This window comes from Artemia franciscana, chromosome 11 (genome assembly GCF_032884065.1).
Source record: "Artemia franciscana chromosome 11, ASM3288406v1, whole genome shotgun sequence".
NCBI lineage: Eukaryota > Metazoa > Arthropoda > Branchiopoda > Anostraca > Artemiidae > Artemia > Artemia franciscana.
The window spans coordinates 46295013-46314624 of NC_088873.1; the positions used below are offsets into that span (position 1 = coordinate 46295013).

The following is a 19612-nucleotide window of genomic DNA, read 5'->3' on the forward strand; positions in this document are numbered from 1 at the left end:
GTGGAACATCAATGGGAAAGTTCTACCGAGACATCACCTACTGTCTGAACTTTGCTTGCGGTTTGACGTGGTGGGTCTTCAGGGACACTTCTTGTCAAGCGATAGTTGTCAACTGTTGGAGTTCACGTCTTCTCATAATCTGTTTTTCCACCATGATAAGTCCACTCGCGGTAGGCCTTCAGGTGGTTTGGCCCTGATGATACGAAAAGAAGTACTTGGTAATCTAGTTGCTAAGTCTGATAGCTTCCTTGCGGTTGAAGTTTCGAATGTGGTCATATTCGTCGTTTATTTTCCTACTAATTACCGTAATGATATGTCTGAGAGAAAGTTCTCTCACACATGTACATCTATTGCCAAGCTAGTATCAAAATATGAAGATGAATGCCTAAGTTATCTCCTGTTTGGTGACTTTAACTGTGAACTGTCTGACCCTGAAAACAATAGATCTCAGATCTTGCTCCATGCTTGTCCAAGTCTCACCTATGTTGGAAATGATCGTGATTTTACGTACATCCATCAATCTGGTTCCGTGTCTCAGTTGGACTATTTCTATTGTTCTCTATGATTAAACCCACATCTAATACTATGGTTCTTCTTGATTACTCCATATCCGACCACATGCCGATCTGTAATTCTTTTCAAATAAAGCCCTTGCCGCAAACTTCACCCACAAATTCCCCACCTAAATGGTTCGTCAGCCTCAACTGGGAAGCAGCTAACATCGATTCCTACCAGAGCTCATGTGACTACATACTGTCGAAGATCCGAATTCCTTTCGCACTTCTCTGTTGTCCAAAGATGACAGTAAAATCAGAAAAAACCATCCTACTAAACATATACTGTTCTGAGATAACGCATGCTATCCATACAGCTGAGAAAACTGCAGTTCCGGTCCGCAAAATTTGCCACGGCACGGAAGTGCGTAACTGGCGGAATAATCCTAATCTCCTGGTGCATGTGATTCAGCAAAATTCTGGCTACATTTATGGGTAGATTGTGGGAAGCCGCGCTCTGGAGTAGTCAACGCTGTTCGTATTTACACGAAACGTAAATTTTCCAAAGCCATCGCACAGCATAAGGCTAACGAAATCGCCCGTACCAGCGAGACTGTCGATAATTCGCCTCTTGCTTTATGGCATCTTCGATCTAAGAACAAATCTTCCAATGGCCCGCCCTGCATGCCAGAAAAAGACTGGTGCGACTACTTCAGAGACCAATTTTCAAACCCTAATTCCTACCTAGATAACACCTTTTGCCAGGCCCTCGATAAGGAGCTTCAGTTTGCAGTTAAGGATATTGGTGTCCTGGTCACTCCGTCCTTGATGCGTTCCAAAATTGATAAGGTAAAAAAAAAAGAAATCTAAGGGCATCGATGGTATATCTGGTACCCATTTAAGCTTTGCCAGCAATCTTCTCCTAGAGCACCTTTCTCTGCTATTTCAAATGATTTTCGTTGCTGGCATCATTCCAGACAGCTTTGGTGTTGGATTGGTCCATCCTATTCTCAAAAAAGGTAAACCAGCTGACCAGTGCGCTTCATATCGTCCGATCACTGTTTCAACTACTTTTTGTAAGCTATTTGAATCCCTTATTTTTGACGACCAGTTCGGTTTCAAAAAGCACTCAGGACGGGAACACGTTCACAGCGTTCTTGCAAATCTTCTTATTGATGCAGATAAAAATGGTGATCTTCTCGTCTTTGGAGCACTTGATGTTAGTAGAGCCTTCGATTCTGGCATCCATGGCCATATCCTGCTCAAAGCCCTTCAGCGAGGTGTTTCCTCTTGCATCCTTTCCCCTGTTTACAGTATGTACAATAAGCTCTCGGCTGTTATCCTGATCCCCTCTCCGTCCGGCAGTTTTCCTTCTAAAGAAATGCTGAGTGTCAAGAAAGGCATACGTCAAGGTGCAAGACACAAAGCACAGCAAGTAATAAAGCCGTCGTGCTTTTTTCCGTGAGATTAACCTTTCGCTGCTGAACTTTGCTGATGACATTCTTCATGTTTCTCGTTCGATATCTTTATTTCAACAAAATTACGACTCACTTGCAGCGGCATACAAGTAGATCGGACTTTCCTTCAACGAATCTAAAAGAGAACTTCTTTTCTTCAATGGTTCAAAAAATGAGCTTTCAATTAACCTCTCCGTTAAAATTAGCGACACTCTGATTAAGCCTTGTGAGTCCCTTACGTATCTTGGCCTTCCTATTTCTTCTACATTGAAGGACACACGCTCAGCACTGACAAACCATCTCTGTTCCCGTCTACGAGCGTTTAACGGATTACTTGTTGCCAATAAGTATCGTTTCAACCGTCCTCTCCTTACCCGGCTATACAATGCTTTTACTACCCCCCCCCCATCTGCTTGCTCTGGTTCCCTTCTGGAAAATATTCAAAGCTACCGAAAAGAAAGCCATTTGCAGCGCATTTCACAGGTATGATAAGTTTCTCCTGCGTCTCCCTTTGTGGGACAGCAATGGCGGCATCTCCAGGAAATATAAGGTCACCAACCCTTCCATGGCCATAGAGAGAAGAATCTCCAAATTCAGTACTAATGTTTTAAGAGTCAACCACCCCTGGACTAGTGTTATTTTATAATATTTGTAGTGGAAGTGTATTTAAATTTTTGTACTTTTCTTTCTTTTTCTTTTATATACTCCGTCTTTTCCGTTTTTGACGGGTAATATATTAATAATAATAATAATTACATGTGTGCACTGCCATTTTCTAACTTTACAGCAGAACGCTTGTTCAGGGCCCTCAAAGATTTGAAAACAGATAAACGAAACTGTTTGGCGACAAAATCGGTTGCGTGTAGTCTTCAGACCAAAGTGGGAATGAAGAGACTCACTCTCAGTTCCTCTTCTCTTGTCCTTGACCGTGAAATGACGAAGCTTCTGTCAAATGTTAAGGCTTCTGCAACTGCTGAAGAAGTAGCTACGCTACTTCTAGCGTGAAAAAAAGAATTTTTGGTTTCGTGGCTCCCTAGGTCGTAGGTAGTGTGCTTAGTTTAGCTGATATTGAGCCTCTTCGTGGCAATTTTCAAAGACATATTTTTTTTTGTATAATTGAATATAATTGAAACTTGAAGGCTTTATTTTTTCCTGCACAGTATAGTACGAACAAGGTTTGTTGCAAATACATGTTTGATCATTCGAAAAATTCGTTTGGCTTTCCCATCCAAAACTACTCCCTTTTTGGTGCAGAATAAATTGAAAAAGCTGATTTACACTCTAGGATTTAAGCAGGCCTAAGTGTTTGAAGCTAGGTAGAACTGCCGGACCGAAAAGGCTTTTGAAACACCAGTCAAGAAAATAAAACCTGTATATATTTTCAACCAATCAGAGAAAAAACGGATTGGCCAGGTATCCTAAACAAAATTCTTTTTATTTATTTTAAGTTTATCTTTTTAAACCGAATCTTACGCGTGGGGACCTTTATGGTATTTGTCCGGGATAAATTTCTAACGGTATTGAATTGTCTAGACGATTTTTCCTGGGAGAGGAATAATTTTTCTGTGGAGATGGAGCTGGATTTCCTGGCATTTTTAAAAAACTGTTTGAAATAAAATAAAAGATTTTTTCCGTCTGAAAGTACGCCCAAGGAGCAACATTAAAATGAACAAAAAAATATTATATATATGAAGGGGATAGCCCCCTTTTTCTTTACGCTTAAGTTCAGATTTAGTCCCGATTCTGTAAGAACAACTTCCAAAACAATTGAAAAATGAGAAGCTTAAGTACTAAAAAACTTCAGCATGAATAGTTGGGCGTTTAGAAGGGGACAGTCCTCTCACTATGTTATCGTTTCTATTCGTTTTAATTTTTAATTCTGTTCCTGGCTTTCAGGTGATTTTTTAAAATTAAATTTCTGGTGTAAGTTCATGTTTGCTTGCCGAAGAATATTCCTTAATTTCGAGAAATCATTGCACATGTTATTGCTTTGTATGAGATTATTGCCTTTTTATAGGCTACTTTATTTTCGTCGTCTTTCTGAAAATAAATGACATAAAAATCTCGCTTTCGGGCTATGGGAATAAAGCAGCAAAGATAATATAGAACCTAAAGCAACAAAATTGCAGCGTCATTCAGCCTATTTTTTTTAATTTATTTAAAAATAGTACTGAGGTTTTGTCTGCAATACCAGCAAAAATCGTTTTTGGCTATGGCTTCCAATCCTGTACCCTAGCTCTAGAACCTATTTTGTTAAAAACTTGATTTAGTACGCGGATCCAAGCCCTACTTGAGCCTGAAAACGAAGCTATAACCAATTTTGGCTCCCAAATTTTGTAACAAAATTCCATTTTGAACTTGCCCCCGAAAATTCCCCGAATCTTGAAGAATTGTCCCCGAAAACTCCCCGAATTTTTTAAACTTGTACCCGAATTTTGAGATTCGAGAGTGGAAGCCCTGTGGTGCGTATTACCTCGCTGCGTTGAAAAAGAAGAAGCAAGTCTGTGATATACTGCAAAATCATTTAGTTTGAAACGGAGAGACCGTGAATACTGTTTTGACAAATAAAAGGGTAATTGCTATTTCTAAAGTAAAGTAAACAGTAAATACTGTTTCATGAAAATAAACTAAATTATTTGGTTTATGATGGGTTGATTATTTAGATTCATCATGACGTTCGTTATTTTGATCGATTTTTATACTTTTTGACTATTTCGCTTGAACTAGTGTATGAACTATTTTGAATTACAACATGGGCATGGAACAATTCCACCAATTGTTTCTATTAATATTTTCATCGTTTATACAGTTGCATATCACTGGGGGGGTGGGGGGTGTAGACACAGGGGGAGCAAGGATATGCAGTGCCTTCCTAATAACCATTGCCTCGTAGGGAATTCCCAATAGCGTGTATTGACCAAAATTCTGACCAAAACTGGTAAACTGCCCCCCCACCCCTACCCTCATTTGGGATCAGCCTCCTTCAGAAGAAAATCCAATGTTGAAATAAAATAGCAGTCAAGCTCAGTGGAAGAGCACACCTACATTTAATGCTAAGCTGCAGTACTAGCAGCACTAGGCTAGGCTTAGAATTGAGGAGAATCGAGTTTAAGTCATGGACCCTTAAGTTACTGAACTAGTAATCAATTTTAGGATCCCATGTCACACCGGATAATAGAAAAGCGCCGTCGCGACAGGATGAACAATTGCCTCGCAGATCTGTCTCGCCTTCTCCCATCCTCCTACATGAAAAAAGGACGGGGCAGAATAGAAAAAACTGAAATCATTGAAATGGCTATCCGGCATATGAGACATCTACAGGCCCACGGTGCATGCCAACAACTTGGTGAGTTTTAACGTTCACAATTAGTATTGATTTTTCATTGTTACTAGAAATTGCAATTTTGTCTTTGAAAATAGCAATGACTCAAGAACAGCAAAAGGTTGAAATGTTAGATCCGACCTTTAGCCGTAACAGCTGCAAAATGTTGATACAGCCTATAATAGACATCTCTGCTCTTAATACCATTGCCTTAATTCTATGACCTATTCTCCTAAGTCAGCCTTATTATTTCTTATTTCTGCAGAAACAAATAACTTTATCTTTTTGAACAACGCACACATGCATCAAATAACCTGATAGTCAGGCGTTGCACTATTTTAACTCAGTAAAAAGACAAAGCCTGATTGGTTCTTTTGTATGAAGTCGTGAGCCAGTAAAAAGACAGAGAAGTTCAGAGTTTGATGGTAAAAGCAATTTTGCACTAAGACTGAAATCATTGAAATGGCTAACTGATACACGACGCATTTTCAAGCCAATGGCGCATGTCAACAAGTTGGTGAATTTCATAATTTAGGATTTGTAAAAGATTTATGTCGTTATTAAAGATACATTTTATTATATTTAAAGTATTTTTGAATCTTTTCGAAATTGAGATGATCAAGTCTATAAAACAAAGGACGGAGAAAGTTCATATAGCAGACGAATTGTTGGATGGTTTTTTAATGTAGCTACCATTGATCTATTAGCCCAAATATCTAGTCTTTTTGGTGGTTGTAAGTGCATTTGAGATTTTGACTCTAAAAAGGCTTTTGATCAAGTTCTAGGAATATACAGTATTTGTCTTGTTCAGTCTTTTGCGGTGAGTCCACTTTGCGTTTTTATTATCAAACAGTTCGTGGTAACGAACTGTAGTAAGGAGCGACCCGGCTCAATAGTAACAAAAACTCTAAAAAATGGAATTTTGATACCAATGGCTACATCAAAAGAATCGCATTTTAATGCTGATTTTAAATACATAAGTTTCATCAAGTTTAGTCTTACCCATCAAAAGTTACGAGCCTGAGAAAATTTGCCTTATTTTAGAAAATAGGGGAGAACCACCCCCTAAAGGTCATAGAATCTTAACGAAAATCACACCATCAGATTCAGCGTATCAGAGAACCTTATTGTAGAAGTTTTAAGCTCCTATCTACAAAAATGTGGAATTTTGTATTTTTTGCCCGAAGGCAGATCACGGATGCGTGTTTATTTGTTTGTTTGTTTGTTTTGTTTTTTTCCCAGGGGTGATCGTATCGACCCACTGGCCCTGGAATCTTGCGAGAAGGCTCATTCTAACGGAAATGAAAAGTTCTAGTGCCCTTTTTAAGTAACCAAAAAATTGTAGGGCACCTAGGCCCCCTCCCACGCTAATTATTTTCCCAAAGTCAACGGATCAAAATTCTGAGATAGCCATTTTATTCAGCGTAGTCGAAAAACCTTATAACTATGTCTTTGGGGACGACTTACTCCCCCAGTCCCTGTGAAATAGTTTTTTCAACTGGAAGTAAAGAGCAGCATTAAAACTTAAAACGAACGAAGTTATTACGCATATGAGGGGCTCACCTCCTCCTATACCTCGCTCTTTACGCTAAAGTATTTTTAATGATTTCAACTATTTATTCTACGGCTTTTGTGATTCATGGGTCATTCTTAATGAATTGATACAAAATTTAATCTTTATTGTAAAGAGCGAGGTACTGACGAGGGGATGAACCCCTCATATATGTAATAAAAACATGAGATTACAAAAGTTCGTTACGTGAGCTAATTTATAAGTTACGTCTATCTTTTACTAATAAAAACATTCGTAAAAAATTAAAAGTTCTAGTTGCCTTTTTAAGTAACCAAAAAATTGTTGGGCAACTAGGCTTCCTCCACCGTTCCTTTTTTTCTCAAAATCATTCGACCAAGCTATGAGAAAGCCATTTAGCCCAAAAAAAAACTTGCAAATTTCGTGTTAATTATTCCTCTGCGGAGAGCCAAAATCAAAACATGCATTGATTCAAAAACGTTCAGAAATTAAATAAAAAAAACTAGTTTTTTTTTAGCTGAAAGTAAGGAGCGACATTAAAACTTAAAACGAACAGAAATTACTTCGTATATGAAAGGGGCTGCTTCCTCATCAATGCCCTGCTCTTTACACTAAAATTTTTTACTGTTTTAAAAAGCAGAATTAAGAGAAAGAGTCAAACTTTAGCGTAAAGAGCGGGGCGTTGATGAGGAAGCAGCTCCTTTCATATACGAAGTAATTTCTGTTCGTTTTAAGTTTTAATGTCGCTCCTTACTTTCAGCTAAAAAACTTGTTTTTTTTCTTTAATTATTATTAATATTGTAAATTTCTGTGAGAAATTTGGAGTTGTGTGGGAATCGGTAATTAAATGTTTGGTACTTGTCTGTTATAGCGTCTATCAAATAGTTCGTGGTAACGTACTTTAAGTAATGAGCGAGGCGGCTCAATAGTAACCGAAACTGTAAAAAACAGAATTTTGATAGAAATAGATACATATAAAAGAATTTGATTTTTATTCTGATTTTAAATATATATGTTTCATAAGGTTAGTCCTACCCATCAAAAGTTACGAGCCTGGGAAAATTTGCCTTATTTTCGAAAAAAAGGTGAAACATTCCCTAAAAGTTATAGAATCTTAATGAAAATTACACAATCAGAACCGTGTATTCGAGAACGTGCGTATTGAATTCGTGCGTATGTATTCGTAGAACGTGCGTAGAACGTGCGTATTCGAGAACCGTGCTGTATAACTTTCAAGCTTCCATCTGCAGAAATAAGGAATTTTGTATTTTTTGCCAGAAGAAAGATCACGGATGCGTGTTTATTTGCTTGTTTTGCTTTTTGTCTGTTTTCCACAGGGGCGATGGTGTCGATCCAGTGGTCCTAGAATTTCGCGAGAGGGCTCGTTCGAACGGTAATTAAAAGTTAAGTGACCAAAAAAGTTGGAGGACAACTGGGCGCTTCCCACGGTTATTTTTTCCCGAAGTCACATGATCAAAATTTTGAAATAGCTATTTCGTTCAGCATAGTCGAAATGTTTAATAGGTATATCTTTGAGGACGAATTAATCCCCCACAGTCCTGGTGAGAAGGGCTGCAAGTTATGAACTTTGCCCAATTGTTAACATTTAGTATTGGTTATTGGTAAGTATAGATACGTTTTCAGGGGGATTTTTTTCAGGTGGGGCTCTGGGGATTTGGTTACGTGAGAGAATCTTTCCATGGAAGAATTTTTCATGGGGAAAGAGAATTTCCATGAAGGGGGAGCTGGATTTCCGAGCATTATTTAAAAAACAATCAGAAAAACAATTGAATAAAAAATAAGTTTTTTTTTTCAAATGAAAGTAATAAGTAACATTAAAACTTAAAACTAACAGAAATTATTACGCATATGAGGGGGTTAGTCCCCTCGTCAATACATCGCTCTTTACGCTAAAGTATCTTCAGTAATTTCAAAAGAGCTAATTATTCTAATTAAATGGCCTTTGTCATTCAGGGGTCATTCTTTAAGAATTTGAACAGATTTCCAAACATTAGCGTAAAGAGCTAAGTATTGACGAGGGGGCGAACCTCATATTCCGTATATGAGGAGGTTAGCCCCTTGTTCAATACCTCGCTCTTTACATTTAAAGTTCGAATTTTGTTAAATAATGACCGATATAAGCAATAATTTGTTATTATTGGTGCCCTCCAATTTTTAATATGGAGGGTAGGCAATAATAGGTGCCCTCCAATTTTTTTGGTCACTCAAAAAGGGCACTAGAAATTTTCATTTCCGTTAGAATGAGCCCTTTTGCGACATTCTAGGACCACCTGGTCGATGCGATGACCCCTGGAAAAAAAAAAAAAAAATCAACAAATAAACACGCACCCGTGATCTATCTTCTGGCAAAAAAAATACGAAATTCTACATTTTTGTAGATAGGAGGTTGCAATTTTTGCAACAGGGTTCTCTGATACGCTGAATGCGATGGAGTGATTTTCGATTCTATGACTTTTAGGGGGTGTTTCCCCCTATTTTCCAAAATAAGGCAAATTTTCTCAGGCTCATAACTTTTGATGACAAAGACTAAAATTATATATTTAAAATCAGGATCAAAATCCGATTCTTTTGATGTATCTTTTAGTATCAAAATTCCGTTTTTAGAGTTTCGTTTACTATTGAGCCGGGTCGCTCCTTATGAGTCTTTACTACAGTTTGTTACCACGAACTGTTTGATAAGGGCTGTCTCCTCAATGTCCCGCTCTTTACGCTAAAGTTTTTTGTGGTTTTAAAAAGTAGAGTGGTGAGAAAGAGTCGAACCTTAGCGTAAAGAGCTGGGCTTTGAAGAGGGGCCATCCCCTTTCATATTTGGAATAATTCCAGTTCGTTTTATGCTGTAATGTCGCTCCTTACTTTCAGTTAAAAAAATATAACTCTTTAGAAACAAATTTGGGCTATATATTTGCGCATTAGGGGTTGGGGGATGGAGGTAAAGTATAGCAGGTCCGTATGCAAAATCTGTTAGGTGCAATTATTCTGCATATTATGAAGTAAGAATTGTTTTCTTCACACTGTTCAAATTCCTTACCCCTACATCTCCGCCTAATATGCAAATATATAGCCCAAATTATATATTTCTCATCTATTCAGTCACTTCTCTTTGTTTTGTCTCACGCGAAGCTGAAAAAAACTAGCGAATAATTCGGTCCTACTTAGCTTCTATATACATAGGCGCTATAACAGACCAGTACCAAATGTTTTTACTGTTAATAGACAGATAATAAGAATCAGAAGTATTGAAAAAAAGTTAGCTTTGTCAAATTAGCTTCTATGGAGCGTTTTTTTTTGTTTTTTTTGTTTTTTTTTTTTGTTTTTTTAGGGGATATACATTACCTGTGTGATAGATACGTAAGCCTCACTAAATAAAAACAACTTAGAAACAATTATAGGGAATTTCTTTCCAAGACAGTATATATATATATATATATATATATATATATATATATATATATATATATATATATATATATATATATATATATATATATATATATATATATATATATATGTATATATATGTATGTATATTTTTATTTCCCATCAAAAGAAACAGATGGAGTATAAGATAAAAAAGCAAAAACGCACTACAAAAGAATACACAAAAACAAGAAAAATAAAGAACGAATGAATATCTAACTACAAAAAACAAAACCTATTGCCTCAAAATAATTGCCCAAGGTTGAGTAACAGTATTAGAGTTATATCTGACGATCTGGGCTATAATCGCTTCATTAGGGTCGATAATCCCATACCGACTTGTCCATGGTGGAAGCCGTAAGAGGTACTTCGCATATTTATAATATGTAGACCGCAACTCTTTCTTATCTTCCTTTTGGAAAGGAATATATATATATATATATATATATATATATATATATATATATATATATATATATATATATATATATATATATATATATATATATATATATATATTATAAGAACTTACATCAAAATGTGAAAATTAAAACTAAAAATATTTTTTAAATCTTCTTTTAGCATCCTTATCTCAACGAAGTTCCACCAGGGCTCGCGATATACGTAAGCCTCAAGTTCCAATCCAACTTCTTTCTGGATTTTCCTGTTATAAACAAAACAAAATTTTCGGGCCAATCTTGTCATTTGATATTATAAAACAAATTCGATTAAACATAACAACGTATGAGGGGATTTTCTTTTATTTTCCATGACAGAATTTATTTCTATTTGTCTTTCTCATTTTTATGTGCTTATTTGTGTTTCTTGCCAGAATAGTATCCTGTCATATTTCGTCGCAGGTATAGGTACGCGGGAAAAGAAGATACCCCTAGGTAACTCAGGGCTTTTCTGTGTTTGTCATTTAATTTGATTTTGTTTTCTTTTTTATTCCCCCCTCCTCCAAAGTGTTCCCTCTTGGAGTGCAGGGAAGGAGACCACCTTCCTAGACTTCAAACCCTTAAATCAGCGTGTCTTTTAGATAAATGCGAAATTACGGCTTACTTGGATCAATTATACAGAAGTCCAGACCAGTACAGAAAAGGTTATAACGACTGTATGACCGAGACAGTTCGTTATATAAGTCAAACAGAATGTGTTAGCGCTCCCGAAGGGACTTGCACAAGGTTGGTAACACATCTCCGTCAGCACTGTGAAAAAACTTTGAAAGGTTTGTAATATTTTTTAAAGTAAAGATGTCAGGTAAAATCTAGGGCGTGAGACAGATAGGGTGCGATGATTCAAACGGCGTTATGTGACATTTTCGTCAAACCGAGATTCATAACCAAACTTCTTAAAGTTAACTAGTGACGTCAATTCAAGAAAATGCGAGGCGGGAGCAATACGTGGTTTTCAAAATCAAAATTCGTTTTTTTCAATGTAAATGCCAAAAATGGCATTTTCAATAAAAATAGTAAACAAAGGTATTTTCAAATCAAATCCCCCCCTCCCCAATTTACAACTCATGATTATCACTCACGCATTAATCGTTATATTAGTCATAACAGATTGTGTAAGTGCTACTGAAGGTTGTACAAGGTTGGGGACACGCCTCCGTTAAAGCACTGTGACAAGCTGCAAAATCTCTTAGTTTTTTTTTAGATTTTAGTTTAGATTTTTTTTAGATTAGTTTTTTTTTAGATTTTTTTTTTAGATTTTGGCAAGCTGCAAAATCTCTTAGTTTTTTTTTAGATTTTAGTTTAAATTTTTTTTTTATATTTTTTTTTAGATTTTGGCATGCTGCAAAATCTCTTAGTTTTTTTAGATTTTAGTTTAGATTTTTTTTTAGATTTTTTTTTTAGATTTTGACAAGCTGCAAAATCTCTTAGTTTTTTTTTAGATTCAGATTTTGTTCGATTAGATTAGATCTTAGTTTAGTTTTTATTTAGATTGGGATTGCCAGCAAAAATTTAAGGGGCTTAGCAGAACATCACAGTAATTCAAAAGGCGTTATCAAATCCGTATCCAGGGGGAGTAGGATAGTTTACCCCCCCCTGAACAAATTTCTCATTTGTTTTTTTAAAATGCCCCCCCCCCCCGAAAAAAATCCTGGATATGCTCTTGGGCGTTATGTATTTTTTTTCCAACTGATATTCATAGTTTGAATCTTTTAAAATGCTCAATCGATTCGTTCAATCCGTTTTCGTTCATCTTATTAGCCTACTCATCAGTACTCAGAAGAAAACTTAGTTTTTTTTTCAAAAGCACGTTTTATAATAGTTAGATATAGTTATAATCTAACAAAAGAAACTGAAACTGAGACTTCGCTATCATAATAGTCTCTACCGTATATTTGGTGCCTGAAGTTTTTTTAGTATCAAGAAACGCTGTTCATATGCTCGCCGTTAAATCCGAAAGACATTTTTTTTTCACTCATCCATAACATTTATTTCTTATAATATAGCACCCATGAATTTTTGCTTCCGATATGCTCAACAGTTCGGCCCTCCAAAGGTAAAAGTACGTATATGCACAATTTTTCACTTCTCGACTTAATGCCACCACCATACTAAAAAAAATGTGCTGAATCGAATGGTATATGTAAGAAGGCTCTAGTCCAAATATTAACGGAAATAGCATATGGATAAAGTACGTATCTGAAAAATTTCTGGGCGCATCCAAAGGTAAAAGTACGTATCTGTGTAGATACGTACTTTCACCCTTGGTACGTACTTTTGCCTTTGGCCGGCACATTAAAATGAGAAAGGAAACCAAAGGTCAAAGTACGTATATGTCATGATTCAGCACAATCATCATTGTTTGTTTACCAGAGCAGAGCTGAACAACCAGCCAACTCTGAGCTATTAAAGAGTACTGGCATAGAATGTCAAGAGGCTTTCTAAATTTACAGAGAGCGTTGGTTATACAAAAGGAAAGAGATTTAAGGTAAGAAAATTTTGCTTCATGCTATTTTGGAACCTTTTCTCCAAGTAGGCCTAAACCCTCTGGTAAAACCCCATCTGTACTACCAGGTAGGTACAACAGACCCGCTACAACCAGTTTACACAGCTAGCTATGTAGCTGTCGAATTAGTACAGGAGAGCAGCGTCATACCAAATTACCAACCAACCACCTAAAGCCATTTTTTTAGTATTGCCTACAAACATGACTTACCTTTGAAATAAAATAAAAAACAAGGGATGCATCAAAATAACCCCTAGAACCTTCTCTGTCATCTGAGATAATCAGGGATTAGTTTGGTCAACTATTACAACATTGAGAAAAAATTGAGGGCCTCTAAATATTGCTTACCTTAGAAACAAAAAAAAATGTATCAAAATAGCCCTAGAACCCCCTCTTTCATCTGAGATAATCAAGGTTGATAACAAGTTCTTAGAATTCCAATTTTTCAGGACATTGGCATGTCAAGCAAGTACAAATGTGGCATCAACTTCAAATACCGACTTGCCATCTTCCAGTGAAGAGCAACGAGGAGCTAGTTCCTGTTCCCCCCCAGAAATCATCCAGATAAATCAAACAACAGACATATCACCCAATTTTTCTGGACATTCTCGATCAAGGGACACCACTGATGGAGAAGCTAAAACTAAGGCACAGTTAAAACACTTTGCTGATGAAGAATTCGAAAAAGAAGATTTAAGTAGAGGTGATAGTGATGAGTCTGATATTGACTGGGAGGACGTTGAAGGGACATTTGGGTCTTCTGATGATGAAAGGCAGACAACTTTGAAGAAGAGGAGAAAGCTCTTTACAGATTTAGTTCCTCTTTCGGTCAGTAATGATCTTACATCAGATCATCCAGAGTACAATCTGATCCATTTTCCTACCGATCCTTTCCTGCCCTTGGAAGATTCGGCTTCGGATGCAGCAGCTTATGAGACCCAAGATGACCAGCTAAATTTGGACAATCAACCATCTAATGAAAGCAACAATGCTGTTTGTGAACCTGATTCCTCAGACCATGTCATGTGTGTAATTGACGCTGTAGCAGCAAGGTCTGTGGGACAAGATAGAGAAAATAGACGTGAAGAAAATGGTGGAGGAGAAGGAAGGTCTATTGTTGACCTTACTCCAAAACGAGTTCGCTCAGAAAAAGATAAATTTGAAAGAGATGTTAAGAAGTATCCATTTCCTGACGAACCTGGCTGTAAATCTAACAAATGTACAAACTCATGTTTGAGGTTTTCCAGTGTAGAATTCAGGAAAATTTATGACACATGTTGGAGCAAAGAATATAAATCAAGACAAATGTGGCTCGCTTCTTTGCTGACATTCCTACCAGTTAAAAGAAGGACTATTGCCCCAGAAGCTGCGTGTAGAAAAAAAACTACAGTTAGGTACAGCCTTCCCAGAAATTTGAATGAATACCCCACACTTACCCCAAAAGTTGAAAACTTGCCAGTTTGCAAGTCTACATTCCTTGGTTGTCTAGGATTTGGCAAGAATGACAGAGTGATTTTTACAATCAAGTCAAAAATTGAAAGGGATGCTCTTGGGAATGAGCTCAAGGACGGAAGGGGCCATAAAGTGGCAGGGCCACCAAACAAAGTTGATCGAAGCCTTGTGATGCAGCACATTGAAAGCTTTCAGCCAGCAATTCCACACTATCGTCGAGCTCACGCTCCAAATGTTCGGTACCTTTCTCGTGATTTGAGCTACAAATTTATGGCAGAAGACTTTAATGAAAAATATCCAGCAAATAAAATCTGTGATGAGACATATAGGAAGATTCTTAATGGTATGAAAGTATCATTGTGCATGCCCCAAAGTGACAGCTGTGACATTTGCACACTATTAAAAGAGAAAGTAGGGGCTGCGAGAACTCCTGGTACAAATGGTGAGGCAACCGAGAAAGAGACTGAACTGTACAGAAAGCACAAAGATCTTGTTGAACAGGTTTCAAAAGCATTTTCTGAAGATAAGCAGAAATACGAAAAAGATTCAACTACCATGTTGTTCACCGTGGACCTACAAAAAGTGTTATTGCTTCCCATCATGCACAGCAGAAAGGAGGCCTTTTTTCTATCAAGACTCGTGTGTTTTAATGAGACGTTTGCCCCCGTTAAGGCCACCCAACAAAACCAGAACCTTTGCGTTGTTTGGAACGAATCTCGACAAGGACGTGATGCACCTGATATAGGTAGTGCCTTCCACAAGGTCTTAAAGATGAATAGGGATATCTTGCACTTCATTTTTTATACTGACAATTGCTGTGCCCAGAACAAAAATTGGACAATTTTTAGTGAATTTGTACTGATAGTCAACAGTGAAGGAGGACCTGAAACGATTCGTATCAAGTATCTAGTGAAAGGCCATACGCACATGGGGGCTGACTCCATACACGGATCGATTGAGTCTCGAATTCGAAAAAGGGATGTTCTTGACTTTGAAGATTTGTGCGACACCATAGAAAAAAGTAGAAAATTCACGAAAGCCGTGAAAATGGACATAGAAGACTTTTGCCAGTGGAAAAGCTTAAAAGCTCCTGGCATCGTCATGAAGAACTTGGGCGTGACCATTGATGAGTTCAGTGAGGTCTGTTTTAAGAAGGGAAAAACAGAACTGTTCTATAAAACTAGCCCTGAGGGTGAAGAAAAGAGTCTAAGTTTTGTGCCAAAAAAGCTGGTTAGTACAATCAAAGAGGCAAAGTATCCTTTGCCAGATCCGATTCTTGGCGCAAGGGGGGTAAAGCCAGAAAAGAAAAAGGCCATCTTGGAAAAACTTGTACCTTTTATGAATGAGAATCGCCGTACATTTTGGCGCACTATGCCTTCATCAACAGCTTCTGTCGATTTGCTGAAGCACGGCTGTGTTTCTTAGCTGCCTGCAGTATTTCAGTGATTTCTTTTTATTTTTTTTATTTTTTAACTTCTAATTATTTGAATAAAAAAATGACTTGTTGTACATGCTTCATACGTGGTTTTACCTTCGGTATACGTCATAGATACGGGGTTTTGGGCAGAGTAAAAGTGCGTTTTATGTTTTATACAGACTTTTACCTTTGGGACTTCATTCGAATTCGAGTCTCGAGTCAAAGGTAAAAGTACGTATATGTCATATACGCACTTTTACCTTTTGAGAGCGCCTCTTTATATGAGTAACGGTCCAATGGTAAAAGTACGTATCTACTGTTTCAGGCTTCGGGGCAGTAATAATAGAAAATTTTACTTAAAAATATGAAATCCCCATATTTGTTTACCTATTTAACTAATTTCCAGAATTAGCCAGTGTCCAGTTTCACCGTAAACCGTATTTGAAGCTCTCAAAAGTACTCAAACTTTGAGCCGTGATTTATCGAAATAATGAAAAGTGTAGATACGTACTTTTACCTTTGGAGGGCCGAGTTATAATAGCCGATTCCACGAAGTCTCGTTTTATGCGGCGCTACAGGAATAGAAGGATTTTTAAAGTTTATCCGTAATCTAGATGAAAGAGAAGGAAATTTTGTCGATGAAATTATGAAATAGAATAAAATAATGAAGTAAATAATGAAAAAGATCTAAAATGAAATAGAAGTCATTTTTAGATGAAAGAGAAAGCTTTTTTTGCTCTTTTGGGGAATCATTAAATGTTAGGATTTCCACGCTATACCTTGAGAAAAATTATAAATTATAATGAAATGAAATTAGCTGTTAGTTAAAAGTCCCTTGGTTTATTTTCGTAACAAGTCTAACCCTTTTTTTTCGGTAAACTACGGAAAAACACCATTCGATTCCCAGTTCAGCTAAGACTAATACTACTAACAGCTCTCTGCAGCACCAAGCAAAAACTATTGTTAAAAACATTTAAAAATATTATTAGTTTATTTTTAACAATATTTACTAGAAACTTCCAGGAAAAAGCCTTTGGTTTTTCTTAGCTGGATCTAGTAAAGAAGGAACCCCAGGGAATCATACCCTGGAAGGTTCATCACTTTGAAAATGAATATGCTGTTTTTGTCAAAACTGCATTTTAGTTTATAATCAAACAGTTCGTGGTAACGAACTGTAGTAAGGAGCGACCCGGCTCAATAGTAAAAGAAACTCTAAAAAACGGAATTTCGATGCTAAAAGATATATCAAAAGAATCGGATTTTTATGCTGATTTTAAATATATAAGTTTCATCAAATTTAGTCTTTGTCATCAAAAGTTACGAGCCTGAGAAAATTTGCCTGATTTTGGAAAATAGGTGGTAACACCCCCTAAAAGTCATAGGATCTTAACGAAAATCGCACCATCGCATTCAGCGTATCAGAGAACCCTATAGAAAACATTTCAAGGTCCAATCTACAAAAATGTGGAATTTCGTATTTTTTGCCAGAAGACAAATCACGGGTGCGTGTTTATTTGTTTTTTTGTTTTTTTTTGTTTTTTTTTCCCAGGGGTCATCGTATCGACCAAGTGGTCCTAGAGTGTTGCAAGAGGGCTCATTCTAACGGAAATAAAAAGTTTTAGTGCCCTTTTTAAGTGACCAAAAAAATTGGAGGGCACCTAGGCCCCCTCCCACGCTCATTTTTTCCCAAAGTCAACGGATCAAAATTTTGAGATAGCCACTTTGTTCCACATAGTCGAAAACCACAATAACTATGTCTTTGGAGATGACTTACCCCCCACAGTCCCTGGGGGAGGGGCTGCAAGTTACAAACTTTGACTAATGTTTACATACAGTAATAGTTACTGGGAAGTGTACCGACGTTATCAGGGGGATTTTTTTGGTTTGGATGTGGGGTTCAAGGGAGGGGGCTATATGGGAGGATCTTTCCTTGGAGGAATATTTCATGGGGGAAGAGAAATTCAATGAAAAGGGCGCAGGACTTTCTAGCATTACTATAAAAAAAAACAATGAAAATATAAACATGAAAAAGTTTTTTCAATTGAAAGTAAGGAGAAGCATTAAAACTTAAAACGAACAGGGATTATTACGCATATGAGGGGTTCTAAAAATATTTTAGCATAAAGAGCGAGGTATTTAGGATGAGATAAATACTTCGCTCTTTATGCTAAAATTTTTTTAAGTAATTTCAACTATTTATTCTACGGCCTTTCTGATTCAGGGGTCATTCTTAAAGAATTGGGACAAAACAAGATTTAGCGTGAAAAGTAAGGTATTAACGAGGGGACCAACCCTCTCATATATATAATCAAAAATATAAGAATATAAAAGTTTGTTACGTAAGTTAATTCTTAAGTTACGTATTTTTTTTACTAATGAAAACGTTCGTTAAAAAATAAAAGATCTAGTTGCCTTTTTAAGTAACCGAAAACTGGAGGGCAACTAGGCCTCCTTCCCCACCCCTTATTTCTCAAAATCGTCTGATCAAAACTAAGAGAAAGCCATATAGCCAAAAAAAGAATTAATATGCAAATTTCATTTTAATAATTTATGTACGGAGAGCCAAAATCAGACATGCATTAATTCAAAAACTTTCAGAAATTAAATAAAAAAAAAACAAGTTTTTTGAAATAAAAGTAAGGAGCGACATTAAAACTTAAAACGAACAGAAATTACTCCGTATATGAAGGGGCTTTTCCTCCTCGACACCCTGCTCCTTGCGCTAAAGTTTGATTCTTTCTCGCAACTCTACTTTTTAAAACAATAAAAAACTTAAGCGTAAGGAGGGGTGTGTCGAGGGGAAAAGCCCCTTTCATATACGGAGTAAATTCTGTTCGTTTTAAGTTTTAATGTCGCTCCTTACTTTCATTTCAAAAAACTTGTTTTTTTTTATTTAATACTTGCAAAAGGCACTAGATATAGCAATTTCCTTTCAAATGAACCCTTAAAAATCACTCAATGATGTTCAGTACCCCATTAGCGGCGACAGAAAAACAACGAAAGAGCAAGCATAAAAAAAGGAGACACGTAACTCCTTCCCATATGAAAAAGTGATTTTCCTTGTTGGTCAAGATGGGAGTCTTTAATTGCCCTAAATAGTGGTTTTGGCTATGTTGAATCCAATGGTGAGGTTTTCATTTAAATCAGAAATCATTTTTGTGGGGTTTCTGGCCATTTTTCGAAATTCCTATAAGTTTTTTTTCTGCAATGAACTTTTGCCATTAAGATTAACCAACATATTAGTTACCATTCTTGTATTTGCTGCAAATAAAGATTTATCTTTTCTGGGCTTTTTTTCTAACCCTTTTTAAATTTTCGGTTACTATGGGCCAAGGTTCGTGACAACATGTACCACTCACAAGAAATTCTTTTCTAGCTGGACCGTTTCTTTTTATTAAGATCACATTCATTTGTAGAATTGTTCGGTAAATATAAGCTTTTTTGTATAACTTCTCGTCTTTTTGTTTAAAAATCGTTGTGTAATTATCTTCTTCTCGAAGTGCGCCATTAGAATGACTAAAAACTAAAATTTGCGTAGAG

At 36.6% G+C, this 19612-nt stretch overlaps 1 protein-coding gene across 1 annotated transcript in view; it reads left to right on the forward strand.

Annotated features, from left to right (window-relative positions):
• LOC136033296 (uncharacterized) overlaps nt 1-19612 on the forward strand; it is a 71483-nt gene that overhangs the window by 25274 nt on the left and 26597 nt on the right. The window contains exons 3-4 of the mRNA XM_065714065.1: nt 5105-5297; nt 11282-11470. Coding sequence (XP_065570137.1) covers nt 5105-5297; nt 11282-11470 — 382 coding nt within the window. The remainder of the gene's footprint in view (nt 1-5104; nt 5298-11281; nt 11471-19612) is intronic.